The sequence below is a fragment of the Rhopalosiphum padi genome, chromosome 1 (genome assembly GCF_020882245.1).
Source record: "Rhopalosiphum padi isolate XX-2018 chromosome 1, ASM2088224v1, whole genome shotgun sequence".
Taxonomy (NCBI): domain Eukaryota; kingdom Metazoa; phylum Arthropoda; class Insecta; order Hemiptera; family Aphididae; genus Rhopalosiphum; species Rhopalosiphum padi.
In genome coordinates, this window is record NC_083597.1 from 58,740,290 (window position 1) to 58,767,206 (window position 26,917).

Genomic DNA, 26,917 nt, shown 5'->3' on the forward strand with positions numbered 1-26,917 from the left:
AATAATATTTGTGTGTATTGTGTATTTGTGTGTGTGTGTAGATTCGTTTGTATATGTGTGTGTACTTTTCCTCCCTCGACCCTCTCTATTTAGTATCTGTCAGTCTATCTCTCTTTCATCTTTGATTCTATGAATCTTTCGTTTCTCTTCTATTATTATTGTTTTTTTTTTTTTTGATTAAATTTTAGTACTTTAAAAAATTATTTGAATACGTCTTTTGTGCGAAAATAACTAATATTCTATACAATTTATAGTGCAAACGGCATGCGCCATAGTGTCGTGTGTAGCAAGTGTTTAGTGGTATTATAAATGACAACGCTAACGCATTCGTTGCCTGGTAAGAAACAAGGAGGAATTATATTCATTAAAATTATCTTTGCCTATAACTCAAATCATTTTAATAAGCGATTAAGCGTTAAGAATGGGCCCCTAACTGATCCTCCAAAATGAATTCATATAATATAAGAAAAAAAATCAATATTATTAGTGATATTCTATTTCATATTAAAATACCAATAATTTTTTTCAATCTATAATGATGTATATATAATATCCAAAATCTTTTTATTACTCTGTTCCAGGTACAGACTTGAGCAAAGTCATACAAAAACGAAGAGCTGGTTCTATAGGGTAAGAATTAAATGTTTTAAATTTAAATTTTTAAATTGTTAACAATATGTTTCCATTGTTTCCTTTTAAATAACAAATGAGTAAATAATATGTGATAGGTTAAAAAATTAAATCTTATATTATTATCAAAATACTAATTTTGAACATGTAGAAATTAAATTAAATTTTGAATTTTACCTAATCATTCATAGTAAAGTAGGTATAATTAAGATCTAAAACCAAACCTTTTTTGTTCATATGACCAAACATAATTTGTACTCTACCATGTTTGTATAATATATTATTATTTGTAAGTAATTTATAAAATATTCAGTATAATTAAATTTAGTTAAAAAGGTGATGAATTCTATCAAAAGTACACCTACCCACCCAATTCATAAATGAAAAACAAGAAAATTTTGAAAAATCTACTAAGCTTGATATGATTGCAATTCACATAACAACCGCAGCAAATATATTTTTATTTCAATGATATTATTCTCTAAAAATATTTTAATTACATATTTACATACATTTATACAATGTGAAAAATAATTTTAGTACTCACTTGCAATTTATTATATATTATATACGAGAATAAAATTTTAAAACACAAAATGGCAACATATTTTAATGAAATTCTTAAAAAATAAAATATAGTGCTTTCTAAGCCTTTGGACCATTAACATTTAGGGTCCATAGTGAGATTACCCTAAATATAAATAAATAATAGTTCTAATATTATTTTGTATTGTTCAAAAATACCCATAGAAAAGTACTATGTACATATTAAGAATATTTTCTTAGGGATATTGATAAATATTTTAAATAAAAAACATTTTTTCCTTGAAAGGCTTTATAAATAGCGACTGATTGTCATTGTTTTGAATATGCATATAAAAACCTGAGAGTGCATCTACTGCATAGTTGGTTTGATTACAATTAATTCAATACATCATTGTAAGTAAATTATAAATCAATCTTGAGCAAAGAAGGTAGAGAATTTGAATTTAGAACACATATTATTAAGTAATGTTATGCTCATGTATTTTTGATATTTTTAAATTGCTGCTAGAAAAACTTTGTAGGTACATTGTATCATATTTTCCAATCTAAGGTATTTAAATTGAAAATAGAATGAAGTTTTAAATAGAAAAAAAATTGTAAATTCCAAAACAGAACATTTTATTGGAAAACTTCTATTTATAAAATACATCATTTTTAACTTATTATATCTTATTATTATAATTTTTAAAGTATTTATAACTACTTATTTGTCCAAAATTCTCTATGTATCCAAATACTTTAAGAATATTATACATCAGAATATTAAATTATCCAAACTTAAATATTTTTAAAAATATAAATTTTTTTTAAATTTAGTTTGTTGTATTCAGTATTATTAAAAATTATAGTAAGTACTACTCTCCCTTTCTTATGTAGAATTAAATAAACATTGATTAATTCATTTTTAAAACATTAAAAATAATATTCTATTTTATTCTATACATTATATATAAAATGATTAATGAAATTAAACAGTGATAAACAAACATAAATATTGGATTAAATTACTTTTTATAGTTATGACTTATTAAAATACAAAATCTATTTCTAAGGTTTTTTGTACATCTGCAACTTATTTGGATGCAAGTGGATCGTATAATATAATAGTAGTTCTATATCATACCAGTTAATGCATGTCACTTTGTCTTTATTAACAACAATTATTATAATTTATGATAGTTTATTGATTATTATTGAAATATAAGTTAATTATTCATAATATGCTGTTATAATAAATATTTAATTATACAATAGGTACAAAGTATAATAATAAATATAAAATGTATACCTACTATAAGAAAATGAATCAAGTTAATAAGTATATTAGTTTACCTATTGTATACTTAGATACTCATAAATATTTCTGCTTGATTGATATATATATATATATATATATATATTATAAAACATGGATTATTAGGATGTAATTTTCTTATGTTCCATATAAGTTGTAAGTGATAAAATCGAAAGAAAATTTTAAAATTAATTTACAATAGTGTTATTTTGTTTATAAGTTCAATTTGAATTTGTTTGATCAACGTCTTATGTAATAAGAAATTAAATTATAAATATTTCAAACTTGTCTATAAATAGGTATATTATGCAAATCCAGTATTTAAAAAAATTGATTCTTTTTTTAATATGACTCAAATATTTGTGTTAGCATTACCAACATATTATGAAATAAATTTCTAAACATTTTCTTTTGAGCTAATTATAGACATTTGGGATTTTCAAAATTTTTCTTTAAATGTTGTTAAAAAATTTTCGCTCAAGATGCTTGAAAATTGAATACACAATTTACCATTATGATATAACAATGAATTTAAATTGAAGACATCCATTACAGATTGCACTGATCCACTTGACACTTGTTTGCCTTTTATGTTTTTTGATTTCTTGAAAAAGAAACTGGGTGTTATATTAATATTATATCATATTTTAAATGTTAACAGTAATATTCATTTATATATTTTTTGACTAGTTTGTCAATTATTAAAACACTATAATTAAATTTAACATAGTGCATATTATTTCCTTCAAAACATTATCCTGAGATTTATCTTAAATGAATTTTAAAAATTTACTTTCTCTGGATAGCAGACATCTCCAAATAGTCAACAACATTTTAATGACCGAGAGTGTCAGCTATTCAGGGGTTTTACTGTATATTAAAATATCAATATTTTAAATTTGATTTATTTTTATTTAAAATATAATTGTTTTATATTGATGCTATTTTAAGACAAAACTTCAGAAAAAAAATATATCAGTCATCAATTTAAAATCAAAATATAGCCTAAGGTTCTATCAGGCAATTACCTCCCTACCTACCAATTGTTATAATTGACATTACTACAGTTTATTACCTTCTCTTAGTTTCAATTTTGTTGCTGGTTAATATACCCTATTATTACATGAGTAGTTTCATAGGCGTTCACCATCATTCACTTTTTTATATTCAAAAAAGGATTCACATTCTTTATTTTAAGAAGAGTATATATATTTAAAAATCATTATAAAACAGTAATTGGTATTATTCAATTTGGTATACTTAACTATTTTATTACTATATATATTCATAAAGGGGAAAGTAGGTAACTGCTATACAGTAAGTTGATCTTCATTGTAATTCTCCTGTTTTTTCTTATTTTTTTCCAATTATTTTGAAAATATAAGACATTTTTTATTGTTGGCCGTTCAACTAGATGATCTAATTTGGTATCAGAAACCATACTTAAAGTTACAAACCTAAGCATTTATTCTATTAGTAAAAGCTGGTAAAGGTGTATACAGACATAAAAAAACATTGTTATTAAGTCAATACATTTATTGCTCCATTCATAATCTATAATTATGTTTATAAATAATAAATTTCAAGTATTTAGTAAATTTGATTTATTTGTTGTTTTATGTATAAGTTGGTCTATTGTTGATTTACACTTGTTTCATATTAATTTTTATTTTTTATTAATTTAGAGTATTCTTTTGTATTTTCTATTTAATATTATTTTTTATGATAAATATAATTTTCTCCGTCAATGAATTTGAATGGATTTGCTATAAATTATAATATATTAATATATTAAAATATTATACCTATATTTGTAGAGATATTATATTTAAGTATATAACGAGATATAAAGAGTTTTAATTAAGTTAATATGACTTATATATATTTTAGTTCGAATAAAATTGAGTTGTGTAGCATAGATATGTAACATTATTTGGATAAAAAAAAGAATTAAGTTTTGAGATTATTGTTGTTACTTTATAAATAAAAAAATTATCTTTATTTATCTTTCTGTGTTTTAATAATATCAACAAATATACCTAAGTATTTTGCATTTATTTTATTGAATTCTATTTAATTTTTTGTTTTAATCACTAGGCTAAAAAATATATATTAAATTGCATGTTTTAAAGTATGTGTAGCATTATAGCATTCCATATAGTAATAGGCAATAGCCTATAAGAAAATTAAATTTGACAATTCTTATTGTATATTGTTAGTTTTGATGGCAAACACACAACATGACTTTCTATACCTATCATATTTTGGATAACACAACACAAACAAAATCTTATGTTGCTTAGTTGAATGTGTTTGTTTGTTAAACAATAGCGTTTCAGTAGATTATTGTTTTAAAAACAAACTGTTGACAAACATACATCTATGATGTATTATTCATTTTATGAACTGTATTCAATTGATATCCATTTTAGTTACATCCAAATAAGGAATATGGATTAAGTTTTATTATATAAGTGTAATGTTATTGTAAATATGTTTTGATCTGCAGTTAAAATAATTATATATTTGAATAGTGCAATTAAATATATCTAGTTATTATTTATTAACTATTTATGATACATTTTGTACTAATCAAAAATATTAATTTATCATTTTTATTTATAAGTTGGCTCATTCAAATTCTTAAAAATGTTAGTTAGTAAATAGAACAATACAAGTTTTAAAATTGTGTGTTTATAGCTAATCAATTAATCAATTGCCTTATTTGTGAACTTATTTTTTTCAGTATAAATATTCCAAATAATTTGGTCATATTTATATTATACATTGGTGAATGCTTGGGGGGATTAGCTGACTTACACAACAGTTTCTCAAAATAACAACCCCTATTCTGACTAAACATAAATTGTTTACTTTATTTCATACATCTCTATTATTGGACTATTACTGACCATTAATGTAATATTTTATTTTTAATATTCATATTATTATTAGAGGGTCAGCAATTCGTTTTTAAGAAGCTTATGATTCGAAAAACATTTTGTACATTCTAAAAATAGAATAAATCCTAATTGGGTGCCAAGCCTTAAGTTTATTATTCTACGTTTATATAAAAAAGAATAATGAAAAATTAATTTACAAAAAAAAAAAAATATTTCTACCTGTAAAGACCGAAGAATCTATGAAAAACATATTTTCATATATGAACTCAATATTAGATAAAGTGAAATATTTTTGGTGGTTCAGTTTTTCCCATCCATGAGTCCAAATATTGAATATATAAACTTAAATATATTAGAAGACTAAAAACATATCTGTGTTTACATATCAAATTAAAAAATTTAATTTGATTAATTAATTAAAAGCGTTTATTTATTATACAAAATTAAAAAATCCTTATAATACTTATACTGATTAAGACGATTATAACATTTTAAAACAATGATATTATGTCATCATTCATTGCATTCATAAAACAATTGTGAATAGAGCTTGGTTAATATTGGTATTTTTGAAGTTTCTTCAAAAACTAAAACGGTTAATTACGAAATTATTACGATATTGGTAAGTTTATTATCTAGTTTATTATCTAGTTTCGAGTCTCAGGACGCTATACCCGTATGTGTTGTCTATATGTTTTACTAACGTACATCATAACTAATTTGCGTTCAGCAAAACACCTTTTGTAATGCCAGCTTTAAGAGTAAATTTACTTATTAATTATCAAATTTAAAGGTAAGAATATTATCTAGAAAATTACGTACTATGCTTTTATTGATATTATATCATTTTAAAGTGAGTTATAGCTATGTAAAAGTTTTAAAGTTGTAATATTTTACATAGCTATAACAATATATTCAAAATGAAAATATCAATGAATGAATGAAAGCATATGTCATTTTCTAGATAATATTCTTATTTTTAAATTTGATAAAAGGTAAATTTTCTCTAATATTAAATTTTACATCACAAGATGTGTTCTGCTGAACGCAAAATTTGTTATGATGTACGTTAGTAAGAGAGATAACACATATGTGGATATGGCGTCCTATTAATGATAACGGTTGTTGCTAATAACTAGTCGGTCATTTTTATTTACATTAGTTGAAACTATGCTGATATTCTTTAAGTACTGTTGTTTTGTGCCATTTTTGAACTATATCCTTCTAATAGATAAAGGTCGATGTGCTATATGGTGTAGGTCTTGAGTTTACTTACCGTATCTACCCTCTTTGGTTCATTAAAAAAAAATAATCTCTACAGTTAGGTACCTTAAAATGCCAACACTCACCAAGTTAACTAAATCATATGATTTTTATTTTCGTTAAAAGTTAACCCGTCATCAAAATCCGCTAATCAATCAATTATCCTCTCGTACAGCCTCTGATAACTATGTTGTTGTTTAAAACGAACCTGGTATAAATATTTAATTTAATCCGTCGGGTGGCATTGTCTAGTGATTTTCCAAGCTTATTTATTTACGCCATTCATATATCTAACCAATGTTACATAATATATAGTACTTTATTTATGTATATATATTGTTTTATTATTACTCATATTTAATATAATAATAAAAAAAAAATCCAATATCGTTAAAATTTTAGTTTAAGTTTTAGATGTATATACAAAAATATTATGTCTATAAACTAATTTTCCAACAATAAATCTAAAAAAAAGTCAAAATCTATAAATTTTATAAATAGCACAATACTAGGTAAAATAATTTGTAAATTATACACATATACTACAGTAGTACAGTGTTTAAAAAATGATAATAAATATAATAGGTGTTGAACATTTCATGTTTCTATTTGTTGTTATTCATTTTTGAAAAAAAAATAGCCATCGATTTATTGTAAAAATGCCTGTTTCCCTATTTTTTCTTGTTTTTATTTAAATTGTTATGAAAATTATTAGGAATTTTCCACTTATGATCATCCTAAGTTTACTACCTATGTTTATTAAGATAAACAATTTTCACCATAAACCACTTTTAAAGTTTAAAATAGAATCATTTTTACTACTCAAATTGGTAATGATCATAGATTTAAGATAGAAATTTATATAATTACATTCATTGCTCCGTTTAAAATCTAAAATGAGACTGTAAAACCTATTCGGAAATATTCATTCTTTCCTTGGTTTACTAAATATATAGCATAAAGTTCCAACAGTACGTCATTCACACAAATATGTCTTAACTAAAATTAATAATATTTTATATGTATAATTATGTATTTTGTCCATGAATAGCGTACAATTTATTATAGGTTGTATTATGATTTAGTAATATGTTATTTTTTACGTTTTTATTTTTAACATAATAGATTTTAAAATTTGTGTGTAATATGGTTCGTATTTTTACGTTTTTTGTTGTACTTAAATATATAGTTTGTTTGTAAGTACATGTATGTTTTATATTTTTTGTTATTTATTTATTATGTAAAGCAAAGGATAATCGTTTGTTCAAAGTGTGGTACCTACATATAGTTTTTCTACGGTTGATGAATATCTGATGAACGTGATGTACAGGGTCAATGATAAGATCTATTCGGTTATTTATAACTACCCAGTAAAAAATCTTTTGATGTTTTTAATAAATGTACAAGATATTAAAATACAAAACATGTCACCAGGTAAATATTAATAATGAAATACAAAAAATTTAATAAAAAAGGGGTTGGTATTGTTCTGGTATTATTAAAATATTCTTTTATAAACGCATTTAAATATAATATAGTAATTGTTCTGTATATTTGTTAACTCGTCAGTTAAATCAATGACACTATTAAGATTAAATAGTAATAGCCAAGTGAAATTTAAGAATATTTTATTATTTGTAATTTATATGAAAAAATCCATTAATTTTGATTTTCAATTATAGGTTAGATGAATCACGTTACCAAGACGTGTTTCTCAATTTTTCGGAAAAAAAAAATTATTATTATTGTAAAATATTAAGTTATTAAATGTATTATATTTTATATTATTAAAGAAACATTAGATATTAAAATTAGATTCTCACGGATAGTAAAGTTCGTAGTTATCTTACTGGTCATCGTAAATATTGTGTGATGTAAACTGTATAGAAAAAGTTGGATAAATTTGAGTTCTTGCCTTGCTTAAACCTGTCTTTAATTTAATGATATTATATTGCAAGGTTATTCAAATATATCTATAAACTATTATTCACTTAGTATATAATAATAAATACAATAATTATTTTATTTATTATGTATGTACAATATTTAAAATGCTACCATTAATTATTATTTTAGTTGGCTATATTTTTTAATAGAGACAATAGAGTAGCATACAATATTGTATAAGGAATACCTTTAAATGTGTTAAATTCGATCAACTGTTGTTTGTTGTATACTACATTTTTTAATGTGAATATAATAATAGGTACTTCAGGACTTGGTAGATGTATATAAAACAATACCAAATCATGTATGTTTTGATTTAATAACCATTTTTTTGTACCGAAACTTAAATATATAACATAAGTATATAATAATTATTGTATAATACTGTAACAATATTATAAACTTGTTCGATTTTAAATGTCCTGTCATTCACTAATCCAAAAAATAATAACCGTTAGATATTATTTGTGCTACATATGTTTAGTTCTCAGTTTTACTATATAAAGAGGGATTAAAAAAAAAAAACCTATGTTTTCGAAAGGAAACTATATATCATTTGGGATCCAGATATGACGCCCTGACAAGGATCTAATCTATTATTAAGTGTCAATGTGTCATATTGTACGGAATTAGGGGGGAAATAGTATCAAATTTTAGTTCTTTGATATATAATATTCGTATATTTTTATTCATTCCAGTCCATGTACTTTTTACTTTTTTAAGGTGTAATGTGTAGACTTTCAATAAATAAATATTGATTACAATAAGTGTACACATTGTATTTTAAATGAATACATTAATATTATTTTATTGTTATCATTCATTCTTATATTGAATGTCCTTATTATATGAATAAAAATAGCACAAAACTTATTAATAATTATACAAAAAAAATACATTCTTAAATATTTTTTAAGCAAGAAGAACATTGAAGGCTATAATAAAAACATTCGCTTGGTTACAACCCCGGCCGAAGAATAAATTCCGTAGAAATTGTTAGTATGTAAATGTATTATCAAATATTTTTAAATTATTTAATAGTGTTAAATTGTATGATTGTTTATTATATATTATATTGTAATCAATTAGTATCCAATAGGGTATTTTTTTTCTGCTAGTCGCAACTTAACTCGATTTCTTCGGAAAATTTGACATCCATATCATTGTGATAGAATTATAAGAATAATACAAATATGAAATGTACTATTATTCCGTTAAACTTCGTGATTGTCCAACTTTTGATATTTTCACCTATCAAATGTACAAAAGTACGTCATACTATACTTTCGGGAGTCGTCGACCCGTTCTCCCCTAGTGCAGTTGCGTATAATATAACTTAAATGCAAAGTACTGCTCGCCCTAATAAACGGTTCATTTTTTTATTTTATTTTTACTTCCCTCCACGGTCTATTCCTATTCATCATCATGTACGATAAACCCGACACACAACACATTAACCGTGCGCGCTATCGGCGTTACCTAGCAATGCTTGTCGGAATCTTGTTTTTTCTTTAAGCATTTCCCCACGACCGTACTCTTGTGGCGCGGTGGTGGGGAATTCCTCTCTTCAGTCCTCTCCATAATCCCCACCAGGACCGCCGACGCCGCACAACCCAGACCGTGTAATGCGTGTGTACCTGTAGCGATGGCGATGGCGGTGGCCGGCGGCGGCGGCGACGACCGTGGTCGTCCGGTTCAGTCTTCAGCGTACTCGCGTCGTTTGCGTTTCTCGAGTTCGTGTACCGGTGTCAGTCCACGTGCGTGCGTGTGTATAATAAAGTTATAATATTTTTATAGCGTTCGTGTGTGTGTTAACGTCTCATCCTTCAGCTTTAGTGAAATAAGAAAATCTTTTATTTTTTTAATTTTCGGTTTCTACTTATAAATATATATATATTTGGTCGGTGTCGTTCGTCTCAATAATTCCGTTGGTTTATTTTTTATGGTGTCTCGTGACATATATGTCGTCTCGGCGACGGCTTCCGGACGCGAAGACGTCGCGACCGCGGTGGTGTTATGAGAAACGGTTAACGGCTACAACTACCGCTGTAGTAATAGCCGGATGTACGGATACGCTGGTCCGCCCCATTACGGGGCTGTTGAGTCCTCCGCGGGAGATTCGGGTGGTTATCTACAGCCGGGTCCCATACCTATGGCTATGGTCATGCCCATGCCGGCCGTATGTGAACCACCACCACCACCACCACAGCTTCAAATGCCTGACGAGGCGATACAGAAACGGCGGAGGTTTATTTTTATACTTATAATTATTATTAAATGATACAAAATATACAATATTATATTATTAAAGTTTTAATGAATCAAGATATATATACTCTAGTATAATAATAATTTATTTAAACTTTTTTTATAACGACGGTGTAATAAATACGATTTAGATATATTATTTTACGATGATGTGATTTTACTTGTGTCGTTCCGTAATCTTTGCCCACTCGACAAAGCCCCCACTTTGCTTTAAATACAGTAGCGCGTGTAATTACTCATTAAAAACCATACTCTCTAGTATAATATAATAATAATAATAAAAAAATATTCCTATGGCCAGTTTGTTTAATATAATTGTTTTTTATGTAAACAGCGCCACGCTGGGTCGCACAAGGCTTATCGCTATATTATAATATAAATATATGTTATAGTTATAATATTATATTTTATTATGTTTTACAATTGGTCGATGTGGTCGGAACACCTGAGGTATATTAGTATGACGAAACTATTACCTGTTTTTATGTAGAAATCAACAAGATACCTTATATCCTTATGAGCTATGACAATAGACCGTTATTCTTGTGGTAAAAACGGTGACGATTAGAAAACATACTAACATTACTAACTAGGTACTACAGTATTATATTTTAGGTACATTAATTTATAATATATTATTATAATACGCCTATTAGAATCTTTGTGTGCCGTACTGTTGTCACGTTATATCTATATTGACTATATATTATCTAATTGATTTCCTCCCATCCTTTTAGCTACCCAATAATAATGACACACGTAACTTGCGTTTTCAAACGAATTAATTAGATATTTTTTGTATTGATACGGATGTATGTTTATATTAGATTCTTATATTTTATTAAGTTACTAGTAAACTTAAATAATAATTCCTACAATTTATACCATAACGTTTTGTATTACACTTAAAATTTATAATTTTAATGGTATCGTATTAATAGCTTATAAATATTGTTTTAGATTTAGAAAAATAAATCGAAATCTTAACAAAAGATTATCTGATTTAGATATATTAGATAAGTTAGGAGGTATAGTTAATATTTGTAACTTATATCGTATGATAGTAAAAATATCGTTTTATTATACTTACCTAAAATAACAATATATTTTTCAGTATTCAGTTAGTACCACGATAAGAACATTTTTTAATATCGCAGTCTAAATTACAACATTGTAACCGATATAAATATTTTAACACACTGTGACACTGTTTGATGTTAGCAGCTTGTAAAAAAATAAATATTTTAATCAGTTGATTTTGTTTAACTAATGAGTAGTTTTGACTTACTAATTTATTGCATGCGTTTTGTTCTTACTTGTGTATTTACGGTAGTTAAATATACGCGCGGGCGCGCGCGCGTGTATATATTGTATAAGGTTAATGAATTAGAATGTTATCAGTCGGTGGTCTAGTAATACTGTTTTTACCCCATTGATTTTTTTAAACAGGCAATTAAAGTTTTTAACAATAATTTCATAAAATAAATAAAATTATTAGCAATATATTATAATTAAAAATCAAAATGTGTTCAAATATTTAAACAATACTCTTAATATATTGTTAATGTTCTCTTTATAAAATCGTTGAGGATATTTTCTCGTTTTTATTTTCGAAACTTAAACAATAATATATTTGATATTATAATTTATCAGTTTATCACAATATTGGTCCATACGAATTATTATTTACGTTGTTTTATGGATCGTATAAATATTTCGTAATTTAAGTCAGGAATGAAAAAATATTAATATTATTATTTATTTTCTGTTATGGAACAATACATTTATACATAAGAACATATTAAACTCCGAAATAGAAATAATTTAAATATAAACATATTTATCTTTGTATTTATACCAATCACAATCTCGATGACGACCTATTTTTGTTTTATAAAATCATAGATTGTGTTTTACAATTACAATGTTTGATTTAAAAATGCATTTTAATGAAATATTTTTAATTAAAAATTAGTCTTTTATTATCAGATTTTTACTTAATAAAGTATTTAAAATCTTAATGTATCCGCCTTATATTTTATGTCATGACTCGTGATAATACTTGTAATGATTTATTTTTATTTACATGTTGACTGATTAAAGTTTTTCAATACAATGATCTTTGCTCCAGGGTAATTTATTTGGATTTCTAGTGTTGAATGTATTCAGTCGTTTAAATACTAAACAAAAAAAAACAAACGCATGGGTGCTCATAACTTATCCAGGTGAATAAAGGTAGTTCAGGAAATACTTTACTTGAAAACTATGTATACCTGAATATTATTCATAATTATATATTATAGTTTATAAACTATATAGCCATATAGGTAAGTTTTTACTTTTAAATTCTAGGATTTCCTTAGAATTTTATTTTTACTCATAAAATGTAACTAAAAGACTAAACTATACCTACTGAATTAATGTATGAAACGAATCATAATTTATAAATGTTTAAATGTGTTGATGTTAATAATTAAAATATATTTTACTTAATAGCTTGTATTGACTGTAAAATTATTCCGCTGAATAATTATTGTTGAACAATTAATAGCAAAATCAAATAAACAAAAATAAAATAAATACATATCACAAGTTACATACATTTTGTAAAATTAAAAGATATTCAAGTTAACCAGGATTTTGAATTCAAGTTCTCGTTAATTTAGATGCTAGGCTTTGTAGTAAATAGTAAAAAATATTTAAAAGTTAAATATTTAATCACAAAAAAAACGTTAGAATGGTTGCCCATTATTTAATATTATTTTTTATTATATTAGTAGTGATACCAATGACACAAATGCACAAATTGACGTAATTTTCAGGGAATGCTTAAAGCATTATTTTTAAAAAATAATTTTTACCACAAATATAATTCCTAACTTTCAATTTTTCTAACCTGGCTTTATATATGTTACTGAACATTACTACTTTTAAGGTTAAGAATAAAATATACTTATTATTTGACGCGAAAGAAATTAAAATACAGTCTTGATCTTGAAGATTGAACATAAATTCAATGTGTAATGTATATACATACAATACTGTCTTATCATTTTATGTATAACATATAATTTCATTACTTTGAGATTCACGATTTCAAATTTCAAAATTATTTATAAATTTTAATTAATTTTCTTATTTATGTATTTAAACATTTTCATAAATATACTAAGTATATGTCAGATTTGTGTGTTTTTGTCATTAGTAAAAATAACAACTATTAATAATATTAGCTATCACTAAAGTAACTTATTTTTCTATTTTTTTGTTCCATAAAATAATGCTATATTTCCTTTTAATTTACTTATTATGTATATTTAACGATAAACAAATACATTTGCTCTTATTCCTGTAATATAAAGAAATTGAACCTCTATTGAGTATACTTTTAATTTGTTATAGTTGATCTTTAGAAATTTTACCAACTGCTGTAGTTAATAGCTTGAGCGATGATTATATAGTTATGTATGTTTTTAAAGTTCTAAATATTTATATTTTTGTTACATTTGTTATAGAAGTTTGGAAAATAATAATTTGTATACTAGAGCAGTACTGGCACTGCCATCGTAGTACTTATAAAGAAAAAAAAAGATTTTAATGTTGTTTAGTTATTTGTATATGGTTAATTATGTAATAATCTAGACTTATTAATTTATTATGTATCAATCATAAATATATACAGTCTTCTAAATTTCGTACGACGGAAATGGTTGGGATTATGTTATTGGTTCTTAAGCGATCCTCGCCATTATTTATTTGGAAAACCAAATTAATTTGATATAATATATATATTATATATGAATATATGATGTACATATAGTATGTTCCAAAACTACTGTGTCATTCTGAACATCTGCGATATATATTTTTTTTTGATCAAAAATTATATTAACTTTAAAATTGGTAGTTTCTTCTCTGTTGAAAACATGCATTTAAATATATTGTTTTGCCTTCGAGATATTAAGGACCTAAAATTTAATTGATGTAATAGAATAAAATAAAAGATAAACCATTGTTTAATAATATTAAAAAGCAAAATCATTTTAAATTGTAATCGAATAATTAATGATTATAGCTTGTACTGTGTATTTTATACCTAACTATCTGATATAACAGACTTTATAACACACATGAATAATAATTCTAATTATGTTTCCGATTTTAAAACGAATAATAACTCGCATCTTATAATATAATACTATATTTTAATTGTTTATTTAATTATTATTAGATATACATTATTATGGTTATCATTTATTTATATTTGGTGGAAATAATAACATTGTTATATTTTATAATTATATATTTAGTTGATTTGTCAGGTTACTTTTTTAAATAAAACGTTTGATTGGCTTTCATAAGAAAAAAACAACTTAAAATATAAAAATTCGTTTTAATTATTCGTTTTGTGTTAAATTTCTTTTTAACTTGTCAGTTTTTTCGAAGGTAATATTAAATATATATATATATATAAATAATAGTCTGTACAGACTATTATAATGCCTTTCACGTGTGGAATGTTGTAAACCAGTAACTATGTATATAATCCAAAAACAATACAGTTCTCGTCTAGATTAATGGTACCAAAATCGGAGCTTAATTGACCTTTATCAAACAAACACGTACCGGGCACACGTGTATCACTAATATTATTTAATAATTGATCGATATCATCAACAAACAACTAACACTATAATATGAATATTTCTATAGGTTGCATTCATTGCTGGAAAAAAATATTTATATATTTATACATATTTTCAAATTTATTCAAGTTGTTATAAAAAACTAGATATATTTAGGTCGTGTTATTATCTATTTAACTATCATTTTAAAAAAATACGGTAGGTATAGGTACTACCTAATTAATTGTATAATCGCAGAATTATTTATTCTGTGTTACAACTAGTCAACTACTAATGTGTCGCAATTAAATTGATAACTAGTCCAAGTATTATTTCCTTTAATCTTTCTAGATTCTATTAACTATGTAATAAACTAATTAGTTTATATATATTATATGTATTATGAACATAAATAACGTTAACAACGTAAAAGTGCACTAATATAATTTTTAATAAAATGATTGTTTAAAATAATTTTGACTTTTAAGACTAGCACACTTATAATCAGCTAACTCATAAATTTAATTCAACTCAAATAACGTATATTATTGAATAACACAATTATTAAAAACTATTATACATTATACATGTTATAATATTATTATATATGTATATGGTCAGTTTTAAAATATTTTAAATTAACGTAATTCAAATAAAAATGGTTAAGAAATGTTATACTGAATTAAAATATTGTTAAAACAATTTTTTTTTAAATCTGTTAGAAATATAAGTACTTTAAACTTTTTTATAGCTGTAGTAAAAAAGTCGTTAAAAAAAGAAAGAAAAATGTACTATAATACACCCATAATAGATACCTATTTTATTGAACATTGAACCACAATAATTTATCAACACTTAGATTGATGTACCGCATTTGACACGCCTTCGAGCGCGGGTCTAGTAGTGGTGATGACGCGAGGAGCCCGGAGAGGACAACGAACACTATAGCATATTAGTTCCGCCGTATCCTCTGCACCGCGCATTAGCCAATAGTTTTTCTCACTTCACACATGCGTTAGTGTCACAGAATTTTATATCGTCTTCAGAATCAAATAATATGGTTACAAACGTATTGCAAAATTATTAATTTCAGAAAAATCTGTTTCTTGTAAAAATCCTTTGTAAAAATAGTAGAATTTGACTTGACCTTCGTCCATATATCAAAGTCACCACTTCCTCGGCATGAGGTCTGATAGCCAGGTGTTCTATACTACAGGTGTCCCTTACCCTCGCAGACAATCGGGCCCCGGACATTTTTTTTTATCGTATTGACCTAAAAATGAAATCGCTCCTAACATTCCAATAATACAACAATAAGAAGTAATGTACCGAAAGGAAACGATTGTTAAATGAAAATAGTTTAAAGGTATCTCGGAACTTAAAAATTCTTTCTTGTAATTAGCATAACAATGTACTATGCCATAGGGATAATAATAATTTTTCAATAAACTAAATAACATAAAATGATCCTTCATAATTTGTTTGTAATGTTATACAATTTATTATTTTCTTTGTATGATATGATTAATCTTGTTTCACATTCTCAGAATAGTGAAAATTCTTTGAATTTAGTATAACGTATAACACAATGTTTCCATTGTTGAATGAAAAAGAATTCTAGCAAAAAAGTATCCAATGAAACTATCGTATTATAATAGTACTAAGCATACCGCTTAATAATACTGTATATAAAATAATAAATAATGATATAGAAATATATTATTTATGTTCATCTAGTTTTAATGTATAATATAGAATGGTACCTACTTTATAGGTTATTTATTTAAAACTGCTTCTCCTCTTTTATTAATTTTGAATTGTGACTTCATGATTTGTTTTAATTTGTATGGAAACACTTAAGTTCTATACCACAGGTACATACTATTTTCAAATGTTTCATAACCACCACTTCGAAAATATTACATTTTAAAAATGCATGATTAATTCAATTTGAAATGTGAAAAAAACGATCATCTTTTAAATTGTAATTACTTAATTTTCTAGTGAATCATTTTTAATGTGATTTAAGTGTTGAATCCTGAAAACTGTCTAAAATATGAATAAATATTATATTATTCTTGATTAATTGCACTTCTTACACAATGGTTGTAGGTTATATAATAGTATAAATGTAGTCGGAAACAGTTTTTATTGACAAAAAAAAGTAAAAAATAAATATTTTAATTTTTAATACATATTATATATATATATAGTAATATTTATTTTCTTACATTTTAAGTAAGAAGGAAGAATCCCTTTCCAATATATAAAAAAGATGTTTACATAGCTAAGCTACTATAATTATTAGCATTCATATCTAAATCAAGAATTAAATTACCTAATATAATATATTTGATATTATCTAATAAGGTATTTTATTTATTTTAAAGTACTAATTATTTTTTTTTAGATCCGATGAAGAGGATTCTAGTCAGAAATATTCTAGAATGGAAGATGATAATATCCAAGACAAAGAAAGATTTGCGAGGTGAGTGTTTAACAAAATTGGTCAATACAAATAAGATGCTTTTATTTTTGTTATAAGTTATTTATCATGTATAATTTATAATATTAGTGTATACTATAAAATATTAATTATTAACAACTTTCATGAAAGTTACTTAGTGTTAAAAATATAAAAATTGATTTAAATGTAAATCAATGTAAAATAATTAATATAATCAGTTATCAGTTATTTTAAGGGAAAATAATTTGTTTTTCAATTTCTCTAAATTAAAAATAGTTGTGGTATCAGTTTTTGTATTTTTAATTTAAAAGTATAGTCTAACAAATAATTAACTTCAGTGAGCGTGGCATGTTTCTCTTACCTTGTTTAAAGTAAAAAAAGGATTGTTATCGCATCCCTTAATGTAGTTCAAGATTTTTCCAGCCAGTTGTGTATTGCATATTATGGCCTTAGGTTGGGGTAGAATTTAATTTTGCTGTTCTCATTACAAAAGAATAATAAAAAGGATAAAACAAAGGCTTAAAAATTAAAACAGAAAAAAATTAAAGTAAAAGAAAAAAAGAAAATTACTACTTTTTAAAAAGAAAGAACCTGGGGAGCCCTTCTTATCTACCATCCTCATCCGTTTAATACTGTTTTTCAGATTTTGTATTATTAATTACACTACATATATTCTTAATTTGATATACAAATTAAATTACTTATAATGATTATATTATTAATACTATGTGTATTTTTAAATATATTGATTATTTGTTTTATTTAATAATTTTATATTCAATATTATAGTATCATTTATATATTTATATATTGTCCACATTATGAAATAAAATTATGAAGTGCTATTAAAATATTCTGTTTTAGAATATGAAATTAAATATGTGTCATTTAAAAAAGTGAAAACTTAAAAAATGATAATGTTACCTATCGTGTTTTTATATAAAAAAAGAATTTTTCGAATTAATGAGTGTTGACACTTAAATGGACCACTCTGTATATTGAACAATAAGTAAACCCAATCTCTATTATAAGGATTTGCTAAAAAATGAATAGAAATATATTTATATTTTATTGAAGATATCATGCTCAACTTTAATGAAATATGGACATTTTTAAATAAATACAATATTTCTTTAAATAAGATTTTTATTTCTGTAATTTTTTTTATTATACTTAATATTTATGAATATAAATATTATTATTAAAAGTGTAAAAATAAATGTATTATAAATTACTTCACGTTTTTCAAAGTTTATCAAATATAAATAATATTTATGATTGTGGCTATAAAGAATGAAAATATTATGACATCCGTACCATGTCTGTGTTGTTAAGTAAATGTTAAGTCTATTGTCTCATGATTTGCAATGTAAATTATCCAATTAAACAGAGCAAACAATACACTTATTTTACGAAAATTTTAATACGCACTGTCTAAAATCATCAATTAGTTTTTAAAACATTCAAGGCTAAAAATATTTTTAAGAATTAATAATATAACTTTTAGTATTAACTGTATTTATTTTTTAATTTTATTATTTTAGACTTGATTTCTGATTTATTAAGTATAATATCAACAAAAATATTATTTTTTAGTATGCAAAGTTATACGGTTTCTAATAATAATTATAACATATTATCACTAATTTATTTATAGATTAAAAATGGGAAGGTGCCTAGCTCTACTGTAACTGTATATTATTTCGTTATTCGTAATAAATATATTTGTGAATAACTAAATATGTTATTTTGTTTTGAAATTTTGTTCGTATTTTGGTGTAGGTTGTGACTTGCTTAGTATTTTTTATTTTGGAAAAGTTATATAGAGGTAGGTATATGTTTGATAAATAAAATTTGATAGAAAAAACGTTTGTTAAACCTATAAATATAATATTTTTTTCTCTAATCAACATTTATATTTATTTATATTATACATACGTAATGTATAGGTAAATTAAAAATTATATATTCTTTATTGTTAAACTTACATACACCATCTATGTATGATAAACCTACCGTTATTTATTTTTTCAATGGTTATGCTAATAGTAGAATAATAAATTATCAAATTAAATTACTTTTTGGATACACAAACAAATGAATAGTTTTCGTATTTGATAAATTGTCATATCCGTATGATGTATCAGTCTTACAAACTACTTATCAAACTTTTCATTCCGAATAGTCCATTGAATTCCGATAGGCACTATAAATTCAGAGTAGAGTTTTGAATGAGTTGGTTTGACAATAATATGTTTAATATATATATTTTTTTTTGTGATCACTTTTTAGAGCATTAAAACAGAATTTGAAAATATAAAAATACAGCCACTTTTTTTTAGTTATTTGAATTCAATTTTTTTTTTCAAATTAGATATTTAAACAAAAATTAACGATATTAGTTAATTTGTTATATTTAAAAAAAATATTGTTCGTAAGAATTAAAAGTTTGTGACATTATGTATATTATTTAATTTCCAAATATAAAGATTAATTTTATACTATTTCATGTTATTTATACTGTAATAATGACAACTACTAATATTATATGAACTAATTATATTATATTTATTATACAATATAAGTGACTTATTTTTGAAAAATACAAGTTCAATCTACCTTATTATTAAAGAAACGTATCGTTTGTATAAAATATAAATTAATAATTATTTGTGAATTATCATGTACTTAATTAACTAAATACATTTTGAAAACATAATTATTATTAATTTTTATTAAATATATTATTTTTCTATATCTAAATTTGTTATTACACCCGTATTTAAGGTACATTCATAATTATTAAATAATTTATTACAGTATGCAATATAATATGTATATGTATAAACTCAGGTATAAACATATACCTACCCAATTATAATGTATATAATTTGTCAATCATCTATATTATTTCTAATACGTTATAATACTTAATAATGTATACATAGTGGTTCCTATTATTGTAATTATAGGTTACTACAATTTACTATTTATAAAAATCAATATCTACCTTGCTTGTAAAATATTAATATTTAAAAATACTCATAACTCGATTAAAAATTAAAATATTGTAAATATTGTAAGTTATAACTTTATAACGTTTTATAATAAGTTAATTCACTCTAATATTAATGCTTTAAATTTTGAGTAATAACAATATAATATAAAATTAAAACTGCTGAACGTAAATTTGGTATGATGTCCATGTATTAGGCGGAGACGAGTTTGACGTCCTCTTAAATCACACCAAATATAAAGTCAGTGCTAAAATAACCTTATAATACCTTGTAATTACCTATATTGTAGATATATAATACTAAACTTGTATGTTAGAATAGTACTACCCACAATTTTTAATCAACAACTGAACTTCTAGGACCTAATTGAAAAATTATATACCATTAATTTATGTCAGACTACTTTATAATTAAAAATATTAGACATTCTTCGCACGTAGATAGTAATTAGATTATTTTTGGTGGGTTACTACGACCAATTATTCCAGTGTGTTATAAATTATCCATTATTAAAATGATATGTATATGTAATAGAGATCTATTATTTTTTAAATACATTTTTTTTTAAATAAACCTGTGTAGTTTACAAGGTAAAAAGATAAAATATTTAATTGAAAATCTAACATCTAAAGTAATAAATTCATAATGTTTGTTATACATGATTAGTCATTTGTAACGTTTTATAGTTTACCCTGATTTACCAGCAATTTACAAAATATTAAAACCATCATAAAATTGTTCAATTTTTATCTATTTGGGATTTCTATACAACAAATAATTATGTTTTAAATAATGTTTCATCATCCTTAATATTTACACAGCACATACATATTACATGTAATAAAATCAAATAGTTGATTATAATTTCATTTTTAATTTCCAATAATAGATAATATAAAGAAATTATCTTTATTATCTAATATTTATGTTTCCAATATTATTGTGTCTGATATAAGAGATTGTTTTGAGACACTGGGGATTTTTTTTGTACTAATTGACAGGAAACCCTTTAGAAATTTCTGATTAACCCAAAATATACAATCCGTTTATAATTACTAATTGATGAAATGCTGTCTTAAAGTTTTTCTAAAAATAAATCTGGTACTTAAAGAAAATGTTGATTAATTCATAAATTATTTTATTATTTTTTAATATTTATAAAAGCTTTATATAATTCAGTTTATTAGTCCATAGGTTATCCGTATTCTTCCCAAAATTCAACACTGATTTTAAGTGTTTACAATGTTTACATGAACAAAATATATGGTAATTCAAAAATGAATTAACTGTTGTTTCTATAATAACGTTTAATTGTATTTGTTTACAAATTCTAATACTTAATTTGAGTTTCATACAATAATCAACAATATATTATGCATGTCAAACAATATTCTTGGCTTTAAAATCTTGTATATTATATAGATATATACACTTGTATATTCTGTAGTCTTTTAAGACACTTTTGTGCAAAACTTCACCGAGAAGGTTAATTCGTTATATTATTCGAGCACGGAGACTGCTAATAAAGACGTGATTGTACCCGAGCGTGCACGCGCTCCCGAAACTTTTCTTCCTCACTATCCGCATCCGCATATAGTATTCATTAAAAACCGCCCCAAGTTTATTCGTTGAACTTCATTTGAGTGTGTGTGTATGTATATATTTACACTATGTATGTGTATATATAAACGCCGTTATTCTAGGGTCGTGGTGGGGAGGGGGGTGTTTGGTTTGTGAAAGTATATATTATCTCTTGGCCCGAAATTATTATTCAACTTTCGTATAATAATTTCGCAATCATTAACAATTTTCTATTTCCCCTCCCATCACCGTCTTTGACACAAAGATAATGCACGCGTAATAATAATATATATATACCTACACGCGCGTTTGTCTTCTGCAATACTACATATGTATATTTTATAAATACTATATAGAATTACATTTTCAATATTTTGAACCGAAACACCACCACACATTGGAACGAGAAAAACCGGAGCGCCAAATCAAGAGTACAGTTTAGAGAGGAGAGTTGAGTGACCCCCGTGGCGAACTATACAACAACAAGGCACATGCCTATACACACACACACACATACATAGTGAATATAAGCTGCTTGTGCATATAGCCGTGAGAAGAAGGCGCGCATCCCGCCCGCCGCACGCCGCCTACCGGATGCTTGTCACGATTTTCCTGGGCGAGATCATCGCGCAACAGCCACCCCACCCCCGCGTCCACCACGACCTAGGCTGGTGGCCGCTGCCGCAACGATATGATATTATTATATAAATAACCTTTCACCGTGATACACACACACGCGCGCGCGTTCGAGCGCGCTCACACGGACTATCTCGCGGGGTATACGCGAAAACCGTAATAAACGCGCACGCAGGGTAGATATAGGTAATATACACAGGCAGCAATCGTGTATGCCTGTGTGTCATTGTTTCCCTTGTATATGAGAAAGAAACAATTTTAAAAAGAAACTTGCTGTCGAGAATCTGAAAATCGAAAGATGAACTATATATATTTAAACGTAAATGTAAATATCGGTTAAGGATAATAATATAGTAATGTGTTATAATTTATACATAATATATAGCTAGGCGTTATTAAAATATATCGACTATAATATTATGTTTATGTAGTATGTAGAGTATATACACGTGGTATAATTGGATATAATTTCTAAGAAATTAACTTAACCTAATTATAAAATTAAGATTTAAAGTATGATAAGAAAGAATGTATATAATCAGACACGTCACCTAAACTATTGTGTAATTAACATATTAATGATTACCAAAGTTCATTCTGCAACCGCGTGTTTCTATAGTACGCTAACAGTAAAACTATACTGTAAAATATTATTGAAAATAAACGAATATATTTTTTTAATCTTATTTTATTCTATTAAAAAAATAGAGCATTATATGTTAAGTTTTTAAATGATGCATACGTGTATTTATCTAACAATAATTAATAATTATGCTAAACAAATACAATAGAACAGTAGATTATACTATTATATGATTATTATATAGGTATAGGTAATTATTTCGTTTTGTAAATCTGTACAAAAACGTTTATAGTATATGAGATACACTATGTAGTAACTTATTACAATATTACATATTTATTATTGTAATTATTGTACCTATTTAAAACCTTTGGCTAAAAAATAAGTTAATTACATTTTTGTTAAACAATAATATTTTTATTATAAAATAAAAGTATTCTTATAGTCTTTAGTTCTTAGTATCTACGTATATGATATAAAGTTCATAACTAATATCTATTTTCATAAATGCATCATGTTGAAATTGATAATTCAATATTGTTTAATATATTTTATTTGGAATTGTTGAGTTGAATTTTTTTTAGCAGATAGCTAATCAAAAGTAATGAAAAACAAATGATAATATCTCAATATACTAAATTGCTAGTATTTGCATTTGGCTGAGTATAAGCATTTTATGTAAAAACGTAAGGCTCTTCAAATAATCATTGTTATAAGTTAATAAATGCATGTTTACATACTTTAACTTTATGTTGTATTATCTTGTTTTCAGACTAGATTAAAATGTTCTTTCCGTAGATTTTGCACGTATACATTTCTTATAATATTATGTTTTAAATTACAATATCATATTATATTAATTGAAAATGAGTGAATTCGTTAATTATTATCATATTTTACTATTAATTTTATTCTTTCGAGAACTAGCAAAATTATTCATGTAAACGGCCGCTAAAATTGGTTATCACGTCAATGAATTATATAGTTATTTAAATATATTAACATAGAACAGTTATTTATTTTAAAAATATAAAATAATTTTTATTTTTAATATTTATTTTTAAAGAAATAATTATTTGTATATAGAAGTATTACAATGTTTGCATACCTGCATGATTAGTGTATCTCAAGGATAAAATAGCAAAATGTTTAAATGCGTCACCAATGATAAACATATCTTAAAAAAAAAAAACAATAAATAAATAAAAATAAAACACATTTATACAAAAACAAAACAACTTTGCTGTTTAACGTTTTAAATTTTAAATGTTGTTCTATGTATATAGGTATTTTTAATAAATGTTGCTAAACATTTTATTTTAGTTCACAAAAGTATAAAATAAAACAATGCAATAGTGTATTAACAGTACCTAGCTATAATTGTGACGAAACTTACCCGTATATAATCATAATAGTTATATATATATATATTATACTTATATGATTTGAAAATATAATAATTATGATTGACTGATTTTATGTTGATAAACGGTGACTAATCACTTGACAGATTAAACAAAATCAAATATTACTTTATATAATTAAAAATATGATAAAAAACGTATAGTATACATCGGAAACACTGAGGGATTGAATTATATGCTTTTTAAGGTGAAATGAATAGTCAATAAAAATAATAATACTTGTAAGGTAAAAGATATGTATCTATGCGTACTAAGTGCAACAAGGTTATTATAGTTAGGTACTATATTATAGTATAAATAAATCAGCGGTTCCCAAAATGTGCTCCGCAATGGCTTATCAAGGGCTCCGTTTGTAATACCACAATAAATGTACACAGAACACAGACAGATAACAATTAAAGTTAAATATTTCTTGAGGGCTCCCACGACAAACTTCTACTTAAAAAAAGGCTCTGAGGCTAAGAAAGTTTGGGAACCTCTGGTATAAATAATGCATATATAAGTATTGATAAATATTATAGATAAATTAAAGAATGAATAATTTTATATTATGTTATTTTAAATAATTCATGTAATTTGATATATATATATATATATATAATATAGAAGGCACCACCCGGGTATGTCGACTCTATATCTTGCACAGTTACTGCAGTAGATTACTCCTCCACCATATTTGAGTTCAGCAGAACCAATTTTGTATTATTTGTTCTTATATTATAGTGAATTGATCTATATCTATTATCAAAACATTCAATACATTATCTGTGTTTGTGCTTCAGTTTTTATGATATTTAAATTTTTAAGTGAATTATGACTTAGTAAGGTTGTACAATTTAAAAATACTTATAGATCGCTTGAAAATTAAATAACGTAAATATTTGACAAGCAAACTCAAGTTAGGTTCTTGTCATTCATTTTGACATTAAGTAAATACACTATAATTTTAAAACTAACAACGTAAAATTGGTTCTGTTAAACGCAAATTTATTGTATTATACATTTCTAAGTCGTCGACTACACCTGTGAGTCGTGGGTGAGCATCTCTTAATAATAAATATCGTTAGAATTTTAAATCAACAAATTAAACTACCATAAGTTCATAAAATTCTTTGCGATATTATATTAATTCTACTTAGCATTAATTATATTATCATGTATTAAATGTTTTAATTACATTGTAGTATTAAAGATAAAAAAAACAATGTATAATCTAATAAGTAAGGTTTTTCATGTACATTTTTTTAATTTTTAATCTTTTAAAAATAATACTTTATGTATTCAAAATTAAGTTAATTATTGAGTGTTTGAAAATTTTAAACAGGGCTTAAATATTACATTTTTTATCAATTTAATTTGTGATTAGTCAATAAACTTAAATTATTTAAAAGTCTTTTTAGATAAGTATATATATTAATGTGCAATTTATTACATACGATAAGTGGACCACTGCCCCACTACTTTAAGCTACTACTTAGTACTTACCAACTATAAATGTTTTAGGTATCCATCACGTATATTGCATGATTTAATGTTTTTATTTCTTTTTCTTCAGTACGCCTATTTTATTATTATATTTTGGTATAGTTACGTAGGAAGGTTACCGGTAACTTAATAACGTCATACACTTGATAATTTTTCTGAATCGGATATACTTAGAAAGTCAGATATAATTTAAACTATGCAGTAATTTCAACATATTTTGAAAAAATGTTATAAATTTGAGTATTCAA

At 24.6% G+C, this 26,917-nt stretch overlaps 1 protein-coding gene across 6 annotated transcripts in view; it reads left to right on the forward strand.

Moving 5' to 3' along the window:
- Nucleotides 1-83: 83 nt before the first annotated feature.
- Nucleotides 84-26,917, forward strand: part of LOC132922188 (aryl hydrocarbon receptor nuclear translocator homolog) — a 34,873-nt gene continuing 8,039 nt past the window's right edge. For 2 of the 6 annotated variants that reach the window (XM_060985570.1, XM_060985590.1), the window contains exons 1-2: nt 10,277-10,830; nt 17,887-17,964. In XM_060985570.1, coding sequence (XP_060841553.1) covers nt 10,646-10,830; nt 17,887-17,964 — 263 coding nt within the window. In that variant the 5' untranslated portion in view covers nt 10,277-10,645. Of the gene's footprint in view, nt 338-581; nt 631-10,276; nt 10,831-17,886; nt 17,965-26,917 lie in introns of those variants that run through there. The other 4 variants (XM_060985561.1, XM_060985581.1, XM_060985609.1 and 1 more) reach the window with 3 other exon arrangements.